Genomic DNA, 18,622 nt, shown 5'->3' with positions numbered 1-18,622 from the left:
AGATCCTATGATTATTAGATTTACAAATACGGCACATTTAGATCCTATTTCAAATGTGAACAGGTCATTAAAATATTTAACATTAATTAATGGAATTTGAAAGACTATTTATACATCTACCTAGGCACATTGAAAACTTGCTAAACTTCTGCCTATACCACTTGCACCCATTCCCTTGTCTTGTTCTAAAGCTCTTTAAAAACAGTCTCTACTTTCTCCAGAATATATGGTGGCCCATTCCCAACTCTGCACATCTTTGACCCATGACCATGACTAAGACATGTAAACCTTGTCTGCCTACTAATTTCAGTCTGGGAATGACAAGTGCAGAGTTAAAGATTGCAAATTAGGTTAACTCAAGACACCATCACAAACTTTGGGCCCATGTGTGAGCTAGTTTGCTTTAAGGAAAAATTTTAAATTAGATAATTCTCCAGAGATAAACAGACTACATCCAATGCCTCCCTCATAGATATGTTCTTTTACACAGAGATGATTTTAGTTGTAATATTGATTGTGAAGATAGATAAAAGTTGTTATTTTTGTAAAAAGAAAAATCCTTTCATTCAGAATTTGTGAGATTTTTATTAGGCCTAAAGTTTACTTATAGTCTCTATATGAAAAATTTTTCAAAGAAAGTAAGATTATATGGAAAATGTAATCCTGCAGTAGCAGAAAAGTAACTCCCTTAAAAAAATCAAAAAGTGTTACAAATACATAAATATTTTGTTTACTAATCACTAATAATTTTTATTTATTAAAAGTTACCTTTAGGAACTTGAGTTACCTTAATTTATTAATAAGCTATTTTAAGCTACCATTACTTTAACTGTATAAAGGATAATGTTCCTTTATTTTAAAGCCTTTTAAAATTAATTAATTTAATTTATGTTGCTTGAAAACTTAGATTTCAAGAGACTGCTTCATCTCCTAGCTATTTGGTGCATAAAGTCCTGTGACTATTTGCCTTGGATAAAAAGGTCCTGAGGAAGTGGCAGTGAGAGTGTTCTAGGAAGACAAAGGTCTTTAAATGTTTTTAAAACATATTCCCTCTTTGTTCTCTGTTTGTCTCGCCAAGTTCTTTGGCACCCAAGTTATTTTGTCATTTATTTAGATATAGAACATCTAATGATATTTAGAACAAGTGAGAAAGAATGCTCCAATGTCTACAAGTTTGACATAGGGGAGAATCCTCTAAAAATACATAAGAGCTAGAGTCTGAACTCTGGCATTAAATGTGCCTTAATTTTATGGGCTAGAACCCACCAGCCAGTTATTAATGAACTATATTGCCTAATGAAATGTAGCACCTACTTCAGGTAAATCATTGTGAACTCAAGTGTCAACTACATGCTCAAGGACCAAAATCAGAGTTCACAATCACTTCTGAAAGAACAATAGCATCTGTTTCATTTGGAAATGACCTAAACGACTCTTCTCAGTTTACAGGTTATCTACGGTATAGTTTTGTCTCAGATGAGTGCACACACACAAAGTATCACGCACGTCAGGCTTCACAGTCTTCTTGTAGGAAGCCTCAGACACTGACATGCAGAAGGCTTGTATAATTAGCTGAATTCTGCATTGGAGTTTCAAGCATTCCCATGAGAATCTGCTTGGACTGAAGACAGTCTTGTATCATGGACAGGGTCCAGAGTATAATCAATTCAGTTACACTTCTCAGCTTCCTTCCCAGTGGCTAATGTAGCTCACACATGAAGAACTCTCCCACGTCCTGAATTCCAGCAAGCCACTCTGAATTTTTCTCAAGCTTTAATATAAAACGTAACTTCAATCATCACACAGTTTAGCTTTCACAAATCATCATAACCAAGCACATTCTTTCCCTGCTTATTTTTTTTCTGTCTTATATTTAACATTAATTAGTTTCTAACTAGACTAAGCCAAATAAAATAAGTCATATTTTCAAAATTTTTGTAAAAACAATCAACAAACAAAATGCAGGCTTCTATATTACCGTTAAGGAATATTTTCATTAAACTTACCTGAAACCGATAAAAGGTGCCATCATCTTTGAGTGTGAGGACGTGATCCGAGATTGGAAAGAAGTAGCCATGGGCAGCCATTAATGTTCCTAAATGGAGCGCCTCCACTGTTTCATGAAAACAAACAAACAAAAATGTATACAAATTTTTTTTTATGTTGATTTGCAGGAGTATAGGATTTTATCTTGTTCCCTTTTAAGCACATTCTTTTTTTTTATGTTATGTCAATCACCATACATTACATCATTAGTTTTTGATATAGTGTTCCATGATCCATTGTTTGCGTAGAACACCCAGTGCTCCATGCAGAACGTGCCCTCTTTAATACCCATCGCCAGGCTAACCCATCCCCCTACCCATCTCCCCTCTTAAACCCTCAGTTTGTTTCCCGGAGTCCACAGTCTCTCATGGTTCGTCTCCCCCTCCGATTTCCCCCCCTTCATTTTTCCCTTCCTACGATCTTTTTTTTTTTTTTTTAACATATAATGTATTATTTGTTTCAGAGGTACAGGTCTGTGAGTCAATAGTCTTACACAATTCACAGCGCCTTTTGAGCACATTCTTGCATCCAAATTCTTGGCATCCTAAACAACTTGGCTTTGAATTTTTCCTTTTTCCATCTCTTTCACAGAGGGTACTAAGGTGGCTCTGGTTCCACGTAGTAACTGTGCAATGACCAACCACACCGCACGACGACCAGTGCGTGAGAACATAACACTGTGGAATGCTGAGACCAGAAGGCTATTCTGACATCACAGAATCTGACTCCTTCATTTTATAGATGGGATATATTTTGCTCTATGTTAATAGTCTTCCACAAACAATTATATTTGGCATTTACATAGCACTTTAAAACTTTATTTTTATTTTTTTATTTTATTTTTTCTTTTCTCTTTATTGTATTTATTTATTTATTTATTTTTAATTTAATTTAATTTCATTATGTGATGTTAGTCACCATACATCATTAGTTTTTGATGTAGTGATCCATGATTCATTGTTTTCGTATAACACCAGCTGCTAGATTTTATTTATTTATTTGAGAGAGAGACCACAAGTGTGGGGGGGAAGGTAGAGGAAGAGGGAGAAGCAGGCTCCCCACTGAGTAGGGATCCTGATGCAGGAGCGACCCCAGGACCCCCATCATGACCTGAGCTGAAGGCAGACGCTTAACCGACTGAGCCACGCAAGTGCCCCTAGCACTTTAAACTTTTAAAAGTGTTCTCACTTGCATCACCCCCCAGACTATATAGTGGATAATCCAATACTATCAGCAATTTTTCTAATGGGATGGATCATTATTACATGATGTCATCAGCGAAAGTTAAGGCATCCAAAACCATTTATGCTACATTAAGTGAGTGCTAAGCAACGATTTATGCTGCTTCTATAGTCCTGTGATCATCTGGACTGCTCTAGTTTCTACTACTCTATATTCAGTGTTCTAGATATGGACCATGCAGAGGTTTATTTGACAATAAAAAGATTACACTTTTCCAGAAGGCTGAGAAACAGGTGGAATATAATACTGTGATACTCATACTCCTTTTATAGCAGTCAACAATTTCTTCCAACAAAATGGTTAATAAAATTTGGTCAACACAGTTACTATTGCAGTCATGCAGGAACAATATAAAGTTTGCTAACTTAGAGTCTGGCAACCATGGAACTATGCACAATAGTTTTTCAGTCCATTGGAAAGTTAGATTTATTGATCTGTTTTGCATCTTTATATACAGTTTACTTATGGATTTATTTCTGTTTCTTAGACAAGTAAATGGTTCTTTTTTTTTTTTTTTAAGATTTTATTTATTTATTTAACAGAGAGAGACATAGCGAGAGAGGGAACACAAGCAGGGGGAGTGGGAGAGGGAGAAGCAGGCTTCCCGCTGAGCAGGGAGCCAGATGCGGGGCTCATCCCAGGATGCTGGGATCATGACCTGAGCCGAAGGCAGACGCTTAATGACTGAGCCACCAGGCGCCCCAAGTAAATGGTTCTTTAACTCGGGAATTCTTACAGTAGTTCCAGGAATGTGTGGATCTATCTGTCCAGCTGTCAATCCTGGGGCACTTTGATATTCCAGCCAGTACTGAGTCACTAAACAGCTTGCTATGGTGCAGGGAAGCATAAGAACCCTTCCCCTGTCCTCTACCTTCCTATGCCTATGTGGGCTAATAATACATTTTAGTTTTTAATTTTATTAAAAAATTAAATTTTATCTACCATGAGGTACTATGGTGCCCCTTTTAATTGTCATTTAGCATCTTGTAAACACTTCAGTTGGTAACTTCTACTTCTGGCCTCTCACTGTGTTGTACTTGTCAATAATAAAGAAGAACTGTCAATCATCCTCTTTGCCATGCCCTTGGAAGACTGTTATTAAGGGTCCCAGCCATCATCTTATCCACACTTCCAATTAAGTGCCTCCCTGCATAGAATGTTACTTTGCTACAAAGGAGTAATTTTTTCACCATATATATATCATGTCTGCATCCTTTTAGCTCAAAGTCAAGACCTTCTCAAAGCCTGTGTTGCTTACAGCTACATACCCACATGTTCTGTGACTCTTGCTGAAACTCAGGAGCTAGTGGGGTGTTGTAGGAAGAACAAAACCTTTGGAGACACTCGCTAGCTTTTGTTACTTAAACTCTGTGTGCCTCTCCCACTTATTAATAGAGGTAGCAAACCCACCTTGCAGGTTGGTATGAGAACCAAACAAGAATATATGTAAAGAAGTTGCACAGGAGACATTCAATAGATGGTAGCTGCTATGCTTCATTATTTACACATGAATTCAGGTCACTTTTCTCCAAAGCACTGTTAGGAAATCCACTTGCATAAATTTGCCTCAACTGGGCTGAGAGAAATTGGCAGTCCTAAATAGCATCCTAAGCAGCCAATATTATTTTGTGTGTGTGTGGATTGTGTATAAAATTGAAAGAGTGAGAGAATCTATAAGGATTGCTGGCCCATAACAATGAGCAGGTGCTTACAGCCTCGCTCATATTCTGAGTCCCTGGATGCTCCCGTCAGGTAGCACTAGTTAGGGCAACACATTACATCTGTTTTAGAATTGCAAAGTCAGGTGGCCCACCTATCTTGTTATAACCATCTTTACTTGTTTTATTCCCAGCAATCTGTGGCCTAGGAAAATATTATTAGCACAACTTTCCAGAAATGGAATTGAGTTATGTCACACGAGAAAGTTTGCAAGAATAGATTCAAGAAAGGAAAACTGAGATGTCCAGAAAGATAAATAGTAAAGGGCTTCAGATCTCTAATCATAGGAATGAGTGTGACTAAAATAAAATAAACAACAGAAACCAGTGGGGTGCTAAAGGGCTGATGAGGATTAGAAAATTATAGTGAAAGTAAATATAATGAAGCTGCAGAAAAAAATCAGAAGCAAATAAACATAAGCATGTTCTTACCTTCCTGCATCCATTAGATACTGATTCTGAGAGATCATACATTTCTAGAGGGCTGGGTGCATGTCAGCTGGTTTTCCTCATGTAGCACTACCATACATGATCAGATCATAGGTGTCATGAGCTTTGTCAGAGGACCACCAGAGAACGTGGCTCCAGGACAGGAAAAATGCTTAGAGGAAAAGTCAGGGAGTCGAGGTAGACTGTCTGCTTTATTTCAGACTGTTAGCTTGGCACTTAGCATATCAAGAGTAGAAGTAGCTATTGAACCAATATTTGCTGAATGAGTAAATAAGTCAATTTATGAATCAATGACACAACAAAAATATGAAAAAGGGAGTGCTGCATGAAAAAAGAACAAACTAGTTATTTTGTGCTGTGATGATGAGCAGCTTGTTCAGCTCTTCAGAGATAATGCAGATGTTCATAATCTTGTTTCAAGATACTTTTATAAGCTTTGGAGGTGAGGCTGTGGTAGGTCTTTTATTACAGGAAAAGGCAGTAGTGAGATTAATGGCACACACACACCACTAAGAGACCTGAGAGTGGGCAGGGGGTAGTGTTCTCAAGGCTGACCTGTTTATTGCTGGTGATAAAGATGGAGCTACACTTCCCCATGGTCCCTCTGCTTCTGAATCCCAGCACAGCCTTAACCTAATAAGAATCCAGAGGACTGCTGACAGTCTTGGAACAAAGTGTTGCAAGAGTTTAATGAGAAATCCATCAAGATCGCCCTTCCCAGTAATGACACACCAGATGGCTCCACCACGTTACGCTTCTCGGCAAAATAATCACTAATTAATCTTGTACATGTGTTATTCGCGTCACCCACACAGCTAAATAAAGTTCAACAACAAACCTACCATAAAATTCAATTTTATTTTTCTTTTGGACAGTCAAGCCATGAACAAACAGAGAAATAAAAATCCATCTCCAAACAACTGTTACTATGTGAACAGCCTAGTGTAGCTTTGTTAAGCCTGATCTATTCATCACATTACTTCACCCCAAGCCCTGGAGCAGGAGAATTATCAAAATCCTTTAAAAGCAAAGAGAATTCTGCATAACATAATTTACTTTTGAATCACGACTACTTGAGAAAGTTAATAGGATGAAAGCATGTTATAAAATAGGCTTGTGTTGTTTAGTGCTAGATTTCTATACTCAGTTCTACACTTAAAACATATTTTAAAAACTCAATAATATTTTCCTTATCCTGAGGTCCAATTCTTGGCAGTCTCAGCCCCTCCAAATACAGTCCATAATTTTGAAGTGATGGAAGAATGCCTCTGAGTCAAGAAAATAATAATAAAAAAGTATCACTAAATTATGTTTTTATTCCTATAATTTATTTTTATTTTCTGTGTATGTATTAGGGATTGGATTGTTTCATTATTAGCACACAACATACTTGATGTGGTAAATATGATTACTGTGTGGAGAGAAATATTTTAGAAGGAAATCCACTCAAAATAGAAAAAATGACAGCTGATGATATGATATTAGGGAGAGAAAAAGCTAAAAAGCAGACAGACAGAGGTAAGTTACTAAACAGTAAAATAACAGGCATTCATCATGATGATCCTGTGTCATAAAGATTTTGTTGAGCTTATTACTCTCTGTTTAAGAAGACAGGGAAGTGGTCACTTTAGAAGTACTTCAAAATATAACTTTTTAAAGAAGTGGCACTTGAAAAGGTAAGGTTAGTCATGTGGAAAAATCATATATGCAGCACATTTTATTCTCCAAGGCCAAATAAAAGTAAACTATTACTATATTTAGGAATATCTAAGTTCATTTTCTCAATAGTAAGAGTTAATGAAAGAAGTAAGTATCTGGGCTTTCATCTTTCTTTCTTTTTTTTTTTAAAGCACCGTTTCCACATAGAAAAATCAAGTGTTGTTTGCTTTTTAGCAATCATAATCAGGACGTAGAAGTGGAATAACATGGCGATATAGAATAGATAAGATAAAATAGGTTCTATTTGGTAGAAGTAAAAACAGAGGCATAGTTTAGATCAATTTGGGGGAACACACTAGGTAATTAAGACAAGTAAATAATATCTCCAAACAAAGGAGCTGAGTACAGAGGTGAAGCAGCCAGGCTGGGCAAGCCCGCTGCCTGGGTTCAAATCCTGACTCCCTCATTCGCTGGCTGTGTGACTTGGCAACAGACTTGCACTCTCTGGGCCTCAGTGTACTCATCTGTAAAATGGGGATAATAAAATACTGATGTCAAAGTTTTGTTGTGAGGATCAACTGAGATAATATGTGCATTGTGCTTTAAAAAGCCACTCGCATAGAAATGCTCCAAACCTTGAGTTATTATCAATTAGTTGATACTTACAGAAGGACACTTTCAGTGGCACTTAGTCTAGTTTAGTCCAGTGCTAAAGCAATGAGGAAACTGGTAGCTTACAGGTCATGTATAACACTTACAGTTCAATATCTTTAAAGTTCTCCAGGTGATCAGACTGGGGGGTCTTTTGTGTGCAGATGATGAATGTGCTCTGGAATACACTTCCATTTTTTCTTAGACAGCAAAGAACACTGCCCAAAATCCCAAAGATCGGGTATCATAGTTATAGAGAAAGATTTCCAAAGGTAATATATTCTGCACACTGGGTTTACAATCCAAAACCTGACAATGCCGGAAATCACTGGGAAAGCTCCTGGTTCAGGAGAGAGGTAGGCAGGACTGACTGATGAGGAAACAGTGAGGTGACAGTGCTGAGAAATAATGGTGACAGAGGAATCACCGGGAGAGCAGTCAGAAGACAGATGAATTCTGAGGAAAGCATATTTGCTCAGGACTCAAAAAAATCAACCCATTAAGAAAAAACAATTGGCACCATCATAAATCAGTGGCCCTTATCAGACACACAGAGAACAGTCTAGATGCCTAATATCAGCAGGTATGACACCTTAAGAAATTATTTAAATATGAAGAGCAATGAAAAAATTTAAAAAGAGAGAGAGATCTATGCAATATTGTTAAGGAGAACTGGTTTAAGATCTATGTCATGTAAGGGGCACCTGGGTGGCTCAGTCGGTTAAGCTTCCGATTCTTGATTTTGGCCCAGGTCATGATCCCAGGGTTGTGAGATCGAGCCCCAGGTCAGGCTCTGTGCTTAGTGCAGAGTCTGCTTGAGATTCTCCCTCCCCTTCCCCCTACCAAATAAATAAATAAATAAATAAATAAATAAAATCTTTAAAAAAAAATCTATGTTCTATAATAACTACATGATATCAGGATGTTCATTTCACAGTATAACCCTCCATATAACCGGCAGTTCCATCATTGTACAAAATGAACTGCATCTTAACAAGACTATCATATTTATAGGTGTGATTGGTGCATAGAATGGTATTCAGATGAGAGAAAATCACTTTGAGTTCATCCAAGAATGGTGCAAGAAACGGTAACAATCACAAGAGCCAAGGCAATAATAAATTATGTGGAAAGAAACATTCCCTCTAAAATTCAGCATACATTCTACAAAATTTCCACCAGTTAACTGGCTGAATGAGTTGGAAGAAAGGTGGGGCGTTGAGTTAACTTTAACAGCAGGGGGTTTCCATAGCATGTGTTGCTTTAAATCAGCAACAGCACATGCTACTGAACAGGCACGCATGTGTGTTAAGAAGAAACATGCTCAACTGCAGGTCATGGAATTTGAATTCTAATCCTAATTTAGTTCTATGACTACATATCTTGAGTAAGTCATCTTGTTTCTCTGGACCTTAGAGTCGGCATCCATAAATACAGGGCTGGATCGCCAAACTTTTTCCAGCTCTGATTCTATGGTGTACAACCAACCTTCACACTGGAAGCCCTGGCCAAAATGCTGCCACCCTTATTTTGCCTCTTTGTCAAAGGGAAATTGATTTTTCTTCTTCTGCAGATAATCCTGCCATGTCCATGGCCAATACTCCAAAAATAAAAAATGTACATTATAAAATACAATACTTAATTTGAATTTCAGTTGCTTAAAACTCAATCTTCATGATGATCAGAGCTGTTATGGTAAAGAATTTTGTGTGCACAGAGAAAATGTCATACTTATTCCAAATAATAGGAACTGGGTTGATGTGTGTGTTCTATTTATATATTTTCTAAAGCTAGTTGTAAAAATGCAGGCATGATATGGGAATAACCAGTAACTCACCCCACACAACAAAATGCCATGAATGAATTTGGTTTGAAAAACAAGTGTCACTCCTAAAGAATAAGCAACATAATCTTCTGATAATACCTGTTAACAGCATCTCTTTTTTAAAAAATCACTGTTCATTAATGTATTTAAACCATGATTAAGTAGAAGACTAATTTCAAAACTATAGCCTTGATCATACAGTCACAGTTATTATGAAATTTCTAAACAAAACCAGATATAATTTCCTTTAGTATGTATTTTGCAGAAGTGAATGCTTCCACTGGGGGAGAAGTTTAGGACATCAGAACTGATGTCTGAAACTCTCTAGATCATCTTTATCACCTGGCGTTGGTGTCCTTTTTAATTTTTATTTTATTTTATTATTTTATTTTATATTATTAAATAGGCTCCATGCCCAGCATGGAGCCCAACGTGGGGCCTGAACTCAAAATCCTGAGATCAAGACCTAAGCGGAGATTAAGACTCGGACACTCAACCGACTGAGCCACACAGGTACCTACCCACCTGGTGTCCTTTTTTATACACAAACAATGAATCATGGAACACTACATCAAAAACTAATTATGTACTGTATGGTGACTAATATAACATAATAAATAAATAAACAATAAAAAAATAAAATAAAAATCCCACTTTACATAAACACATGTACTTACCAGTTTCATTTTCTTATGTTTGTGTCTATATGTTGGTTTATGTGTGTGTTGGAAACCAATACCTGGAAATAAGCAACTTCTGGGAATACCTGAATTCTAATGTGCAATACATGCCAAGATATAATCAATAGAGATGGTACCTTGCAAGGAACAGTTTGGAAACCAAAGGGGGTAAATTTATTAAGTGAGATGCATTCATTAAAATAATTGTTCTTTTTGCTGTTTCAAAACAGCACAACAGTCCATCAATAATTTGATTTTGATTTTAAATACCACAAAAAAATCATAACTATGCAGAGCAGTGAGAATAAGGCAGGTTCAGAAACCAGAATGAAGAAATACAGATGAGCTAATTAAAGGATTAACACCCCCCCTACGAAAAAAGTCTCTATTTTCGTACAGTAAGTCAGAATTTAAACACCAGATGTTTTTAAAGGATTAAAATCAAATCTAAAAATATATGGCTTCTTAAGTTTCTTCTAATAAAGTGTGTAGACAGCTCTACTTGCCAGAATTCAAATCAAGAAATTCTAGATGCTGTATAGACATGAATAATAAGAAATGACTGAACCTCAGTGGGTTTGAAATCTTTGTGGATAACACTTCTATACTTGCACCTGCTGGAGAGAACACAGCAGTTTATGGGGCAATAGTCAGAGCACAGACTTTGAGCAACATTGTCCGGCTTTTGCTGCATATTAGAAATCCTCTAGTTTCAGATATTTTGGATATTTGAATTTTTAAAAATTTCACTATCATAAACACCAGAGTAATAAACATTCTTATAACATAGTCATTGCACATATCTCTAGCTTCACTTCTCCTCTGAATTCCTATATTGTATTTCCAAGAGCCTGTGTGACATCTCCACTTGAATACTGAATAGACCTCTTGCATTTATCACGGTAAAACTGAACTGTTGACTTTCATCTCAAACCTGCTCTTCTTCTTGCAGTATTTCCCATATCAGTAGATGTCAGTGATTTTCATTCAATTTCTCAAACCAGAGCCCTTGAATTGTTTTTGATGTCTGTCTTTCCATCACTTATCACATCCAGTCCAGGAGCACATTCTGATAATTGTTCCTTGTGAACCCAGAATCTACACCCCCTCCGCCACCACCAACCCAAGCTTGTATCTCTTGGCTGAATCACTGAGATAACATTCAGACTAGTTTCCATTCATGCCCTGCTCTTTGCCACATTGATTATTTTAAACTGTAAATCCAGCAATTCCACTTACAGGTATTTATCTGAAGAAACTAACAACAACAACAACAACAACAAAACCACTTTCAAATAGACTTATATGCACCCTTATGTTCATAGTAGCGTTATTTACAATAGCCAAGATATGGAAGCAACCCAAGTGTCCATCAATAGATAAATGCATAAAGAAGATGTGATTTCTCTCTCTCTCTCACACACACAATGGAATATTATTACTCAGCCACAAAAAAAGTAAGAGATCTTGCCATTTGCAATAACATGGGTGGACCTAGAGGATATTACACTAAGTGAAATTAAGTCAGACAGAGAAAGACAAATACCATATGATTTCACTTATGTGTGGAGTTTAAAAAACAAAACAAATGGACAAACAAAACAAAACAGAAACAGACTCATAGATACAGAGAACAAAGTGATGGATACCAGAGAGGAGAGGGTCGGAGGATGGACGGAATTGGTGAAAGGGATTAAGAAGCTCAGGCTTCCAATTATAAAGTGAATACAACACAGGGCTATAGTGTACAGCATAGAGAATATAGTCAGTAATATTGTAACATCTTTGTTTGGTGACAGATGGTAACTTGACTTACTGTGGTGAGCATTTTCTAATGTATAAAAATACTGAATCAGTGTTATACCCCTGAAACTAATACAGTATTGTATGTCCATTATTCTTCAATAAAAAATGTAAATCAGATCATGTCATTCTTAGTAAACTCATTTTCCAATAAGTTTTCATATTTCTTAGAATAGAGCTCTAATTCCTTGACTTGGCCTTAGAAAATCCTACATGATCTGGCCACCAGTTACTTCTCTGTCTTCCTCCCCTATTATCCACCCCTTCACACATCCTGCTCTAGCATACAGACCTCCTGGCTGTACCTCAAACATACCAGGCATGTGCCTGCCATGAGGTTTTGCATTTCCTGTTTTCTTTGCCTGGAATGCCAGCACTCTTCCTCCAGAGAGCTAAACATCCCACTTCATTCCTTCAGTTAGTATAAAATAGGATTCACTCCCTACATATCCTTTTACTACTGTGTCTTCTCTTCATAGCACTCATTACCACTTACCATATGACACATTTATCTATTTATTATTAATCTTTTCCAATGAACATGTAAGCTTCCGTGTGAGTTGGAACTTTTTTTTTAGTTGTTTCATTTGTTTATTTACTTTTTGGTTTGCTATCTTATCAGTGGCTTAATTTTCTGTAATATTACAAGCAACTAAAAAATGTATCAGCAAAAATGGACACATGAATTCTATATTATTGCATAGAACAAATTCTTAGAAATAATATAATGGAGTCAAAAGTTACAGACATTTTTAAAGCATTGCTATAAGGAAGGGAAAAATGAAGGGGGCGAAATCAGAGGGGGAGACGAACCATGAGAGACTAAGGACTCTGAAAAACAAACTGAGGGTTCTAGAGGGGAGGGGGTGAGGGGATGGGTTAGCCTGGTGATGGGTATTAAAGAGGGCACGTTCTGCATGGAGCACTGGGCGTTAGATGCAAACAATGAATCATGGAACACTACATCAAAAACTAATGATGTAATGTACGGTGATTAACATAATAAAAAAACTAATGATGTAAAAAAAATAAAGCATTGCTATATACTACAAACTTAATTTCTAAAAATGTATATAATTTAAATTCTCACCAGGAGGTTATAAATGTATTGGTATCCCTGTAAACTTGTGAACCATTTGGCATTAGGATTTATTTCCTCATTCTTCATTTGCTGGAATAAATGGTGTCTTGCTTTAGTTTGAATTAATTTGAGTTGTACTACATATTGAATTTTAGCTAAAATTAACAGTCTTATTATACCTAGCATGAGTAAAAGCAAAATACATCCAGGGTTACCAGTGAAGGCTTTGAGAAAGGCTGGGTTAGACTATGCATGGAAGGGTATTAGACTCGTGGGAAGAGTGATGTCCTTCAATTTCTCTCCAATTCTCCTGAAAATGCTTTCCTTTCTAATTCTTCATTTTTGATTTGTTCCCTACACTTACCTTATATAATTAAATTATAATCCCTTTTTATTTCCTTTAAATTTTTCTCTATTACTGATTCATACCAGGCTTTAGCAATTTACTCCATGAGTCTTCATTTCTTCATCCATCCATCCTTTCATCCAACCAACCATCCATCCATCCATCCGTCTTGCTATCCATCTAACATATAATTATTCAGTTTCTGCTTGGTTTCATTCCATGGATACAAAGGTGAATATAACATTCTCTCTGTTTCTATCTTCAAAACTCATAATGCAGTGGAATAATTATGCTTAAAAAAGCAAATAATGACTTCTGGTTTCAATTGAGGCATGATAAAGAGCTTAGAAGATAATCACTCCCATCCTTACAATAAGGAAAAGCTGGACAAGCTGAAAATCAACTTTTCCTGGAGCATTCTGACAACTAAGTTTGCAGGACAAACTTCCACCTGAAAATATGCAGAGACAGGCTCAGGGACACAGCCCAGATTTACTTATATAAAGCATCAATTCATCTTTTTTTTCCCTTAGTGATAAACCTAACAAAATATAAACAGAATCTGTGTGGAAAAAAAATAAGAAAACCCTGACAAAAGAAATCAAATAAAATTTTTAAATGGAGACATATTTCATGTTCATGGACTGGAATACTCACTATTTTTAAGGTGGCTTTTTGTTTCAATTTGATCCACAGATTCATTGCAATACCAATCAAAATCCTAGCAAGCTATTTTGTAGATACTGATAGAATGTGCTATATGTTGGCTAATTGAATTTAAATAATAAAAAAAAAGAATGACCCTAGAGTTCATATGGAAAGGCAAAAGACCCAGTATAACCAATATAATACTAAAGATTAAAAACAAAGTTGGAAGATTTACACTATAGGACTTCAAGATTTACTTTAAAGCTGTATAGTAATAAAGGTAGTACAGTATTGGTGAAAGAACAGACAAATAGATGAACAGAACAGAATACAGAGCCCAGAAATAGACCCACACAAATACAGGCAATTGATCTTAAACAAAAGTGCAAAGGGTATTTAATAGAAAAAAGGATACTTTTTTCCCAGCATTATTTGTTATTTTACATAACCAATTGTTGTGTAAAAAGAAACCCAATGAACCTAGACACAGACCTTACCACTGATGATGTAAACCTCGCTGTAAAGTGACACCCCCCCCCCCCCCAACACACACACACTTCATACTGTTCTTTGGAAAGAAGTTACTAAATGTAGTCCAAACTTAAAGAGTAATGAGTCATGCTTCACCTCATTCAGGGTAAAATATATACATAAATTATTTGGAATTTCTTGGCAGGGGAAGCTTTGTTTATATCCCATATTTATTTATTTAATCATTCATTTATATCAGCATGAACTTATGAATGTAATGGATGTAGTTTTTATACTTTAAGATATAATCCAATGCTACTTTATTTTGTTGCAAAAATTGTTCCATCTCTGGCCATTGGGAACTCTTTAAGTTGGCTTCTGTGTCCCTTTGGCATCTGTCCACTATTATGTGTACCCTTAAATGCATATTACTAACTGAAAGAATCCAGTCTAAAAAGGTTATAGACTGTATGACTCCATTTATATGACATTCTGGAAAAGGCAAAACAATAGAGATGGTAAATAGATCAATCATTGCCTGATGTGATGAAAATGACATTTTCTCTCTGTGGTTTTCCTCCCCCAAACCTAAAATCCTGGTCTAATCATGCAAAACAAAACAAAAAACAAAACATCAAACAAACTCCAATTCAGGGACAATTTATAAAATGCCTGACCATTACTCAAACCGGTCAAGGTCATAAAAAACAGGAGAGTTTGAGAAACTCTCACAGTCTAGAGATGGTTACCAAGACATGACACCTAAATGTAATGTGATAACTTGGATGGGATTCTGGGATAGAAGAAGGACATTAGTTAAAAAGGAAAGAAAATCTGAATAAAGTATAGACTTTAATTAATCACGTATCAATATTGGATCATTAGTTGTGACATAGGTATCAAACCAATGTAAGGCATCAATAACAAGGGAACGGGGACTAGAAGAAAGGGCAGACAGCAATCAATGGAATTTTATTCAATAATGTGGGAGAGTTTAAATTGTTTTCAAGCACTCTGAATAAAGGCAATAGAAAAAGAGAGATGAAAGACACATTGGTCACCTCCCCAAAGGGCTTCCAGCCTGGCTGTCTTCTAATCTGTGTTCCACAATATTGTCCTTTGATCTTTTAAAGAACAAACTCTAAACCTGTATTTGTTCTAAGGATCAAAGATAATGCAGCTGAAGTTATTTAACATAGTGTTTGGAACATAGTAGAAACAAACAAAGGTGGCTATTATTTTGTTACTTTCCAACTTAAATCTATTCAAAGGTTCCAACTTCTCCCCATCACCCGGCTCATTCCTTAATGATGTCCTTGGGACAAGTTTCACCCCTCCTCTACAACGAACTTGCTCCTCAGAACTCATCCTGCCCAAGCCCTGCCTTTGCATTATGTTCACTCATTCTTGCAGTTAAACTAGATGATCTAGAACAGGCTGGTTCTCTCCTCTGTGCCTTTACTCTAGTACTTATTACATCTAGAAAAGCCTCCTTCCTTACCCTCATCAGGTAAAATTCTATGCAATTCCCAAGGTCCACTCAAATAGAACCTTCCCTTAGGAAGGCTTTTCTAATTCTCCCATGAGTGAGCTTTGCCTCCGATGAGCTCCCAATGCCTGATATCTTTTATTGTAACTAATTGTGTTCTGGTATTAGTCTTTCCTATTATTTCATAAAGATCCTGAAGGAGAGGTACTCTGCTTAAACTCTTTTTGTTTCCCTGGCCATGCACTTGACACCTGCTACATGTGGAATATATCATTTGTATAGAAAAAAAAGTAAGGGAAAGTGAATTTAACTTTAAAAATACTTATCTTTGACTATTTCTTTGATATTTATAATAAATGCCCACTTTGCTCTGATGATATGATTAGAGCTTGCATTTCAGGGGCTGATATATTGCTTTTAAAAGACTAAATTAAGAGTCAATGTCTTGATTGAAGCCACACATCTAATAGTTGCTCTAAGAATAAATAAGAGGAAAATATGTAATTTGTATGAAAGGATTTTAAATTTGTTATTTTGTATCTAAAAATCACAGTGCTTAAGAAGCCTTGAGAATTTATTAAATTTTGAAAACAATAGAGGATAGAAAAACTTCAAATATCACCTTCTCTGTTTTTAATTAACACCTATTGTGAGCATGAAAATTATTTCAACCCACCAGTCCATATTTTACATCCAAGTGCATGTTTACATACATATGGAATGGCTAAAACTCAATTTATTTGTCTTCCAGAAATCTTTGACCCCAACTTTAAAAAATCAGGTAAAAGACTCTGGAGACTAATGGTATTTGAGGTGAGACTCCTGGAACTTGCAACCTTACCCATCCCTCCACCAATGACATAAATGGACCCAGTCCCTTAATTTTGCCCACAGGAACTGATGCTACATTACCTAACAGTGAGCTGAAAACACAGTTTTAGAAGAAACGAACTGAAACAAATTCTGAATATGAAAGCTTTATAAAAGCAACATAGCTTGAGACGTAACTATGCTAAATAATGCAAATGTATTTTATTCACATGAAAAAAATGTTAGTAAAAACTTCAGTCCAATTACAAAAATGTCTGACTGGAATGGTCTATGAAGTGAGGTTATGAATAAAGATACATTCAATGGTAGAATCCATTTTAATCATATTAATTCTTTAGCATGTTCAGAATTTGAATTTGAGTATTAAGATAAATTTTGAAGTTGGGAGAAAAGAGATAGAAGCTATGAACAACAAATGGTTGCTTCCAGAAATTTTTATTTATTTTTCCCAGAAATTTGTATTTAAATAATTAATAATAGAACTAATTATTTGAATTTAGTTTTTATTGATTAAATGGTAGAAGTAGTAAAAATAATTTGTAAGGTAAGGCATGTAAATGCAGCCAACTTCAATAAGAACAGAACAAAGTTGCTAAAAAAATACTAGTATCAATGATATTAAAATATCACCTTAAGTTAACAAGTATGCAACGGCAGGGAAACATACTGTATCAGAGAAATTAAAGCTTCATAGTAATATTTGTTTTTTTTTAATCCTCTCTGCCACCTCCTCCTTCCTTTCAGATAATACAGCAATATCAGTGTGCGGGGACCAGGTTGGACGTATGGATGAACACTATCATTCTATCTGCCTTATATCAAAAGAATCTGTTATAAGTCAGGAGCTCATTTTAGTTTTAAGTGGGCTCTTTAGAAACTTACTGTTATTAATGAGATATCACCTCATACTGGTCAGAATGGCTAAAATCAAAAACACAAAAAACAAGTGTTGGTGAGGATGTGGAAAAAAAGGAACCCTCTTGCACTGTTGGTAGGAATGCAAACTGGTGCAGCCACTGTGGAAAACCATATGGAGGTTCCTCAAAAAGTTAAATATAGAACTACCCTACAATCCAACAATCACACTATTGGGTATTTAACCCCCAAATACGGAAACACTAATTCAAAGGGATACATGAACCCCTATTTATAGCAGCATTATTTACAATAGCCAAGATATGGAAGTAGCCCAAGTGTCCATCAATAGATGAATGGATAAAGAAGATGTGGTGTGTGTGTGTGTGTGTGTGTGTGTGTGTGTATAATTCAGCCATGAAAAAGAATGAAATCTAAAAAAAAGAATGAAATCTTGCCATTTACACCAATGTGGATGGAACTAGAGAGTATAATGCTAAGTGAAATAAGTCAGAGAAAGACAAATACCATACAAAACAAATGAGTGAAGAAAAAAGAGAGAGAGTGAAAGAGAGAAAGAGAAACCAAGAAACAGACTCTGAACTATAGAGAACACACTCCTAGTTACCAGAGGGGAGGTGGGCGGGGGGATGGGGGAAACAGGTGATGGGGATTAAAGAGCACACTTATCATGATGAGCACTGAGTAACGTATAAAATTGTTGAATCACTACATTGTACTTCTGAAACTAATATAACACTGTATGTTTAACTATACTGGAATTAAAATAAAAAATGCAATTAAAAAAGTGTCAATAGAGATGCACC

General features: G+C 36.0%; 1 protein-coding gene across 6 annotated transcripts in view; it reads right to left on the bottom strand.

Moving 5' to 3' along the window:
• RGS7 (regulator of G protein signaling 7) overlaps positions 1–18,622 on the bottom strand; it is a 517,535-nt gene that overhangs the window by 123,529 nt on the left and 375,384 nt on the right. For all 6 annotated transcript variants that reach the window (XM_032389411.1, XM_032389406.1, XM_032389409.1 and 3 more), the window contains one exon: positions 2,007–2,113. In XM_032389411.1, the coding sequence (XP_032245302.1) occupies positions 2,007–2,113 (107 nt within the window). The remainder of the gene's footprint in view (positions 1–2,006; positions 2,114–18,622) is intronic.

Source organism: Phoca vitulina, unplaced genomic scaffold (genome assembly GCF_004348235.1).
Source record: "Phoca vitulina isolate PV1807 unplaced genomic scaffold, GSC_HSeal_1.0 scaffold54, whole genome shotgun sequence".
Lineage (NCBI taxonomy): Eukaryota > Metazoa > Chordata > Mammalia > Carnivora > Phocidae > Phoca > Phoca vitulina.
This window is presented reverse-complemented; position numbering and strand designations above follow the sequence as displayed.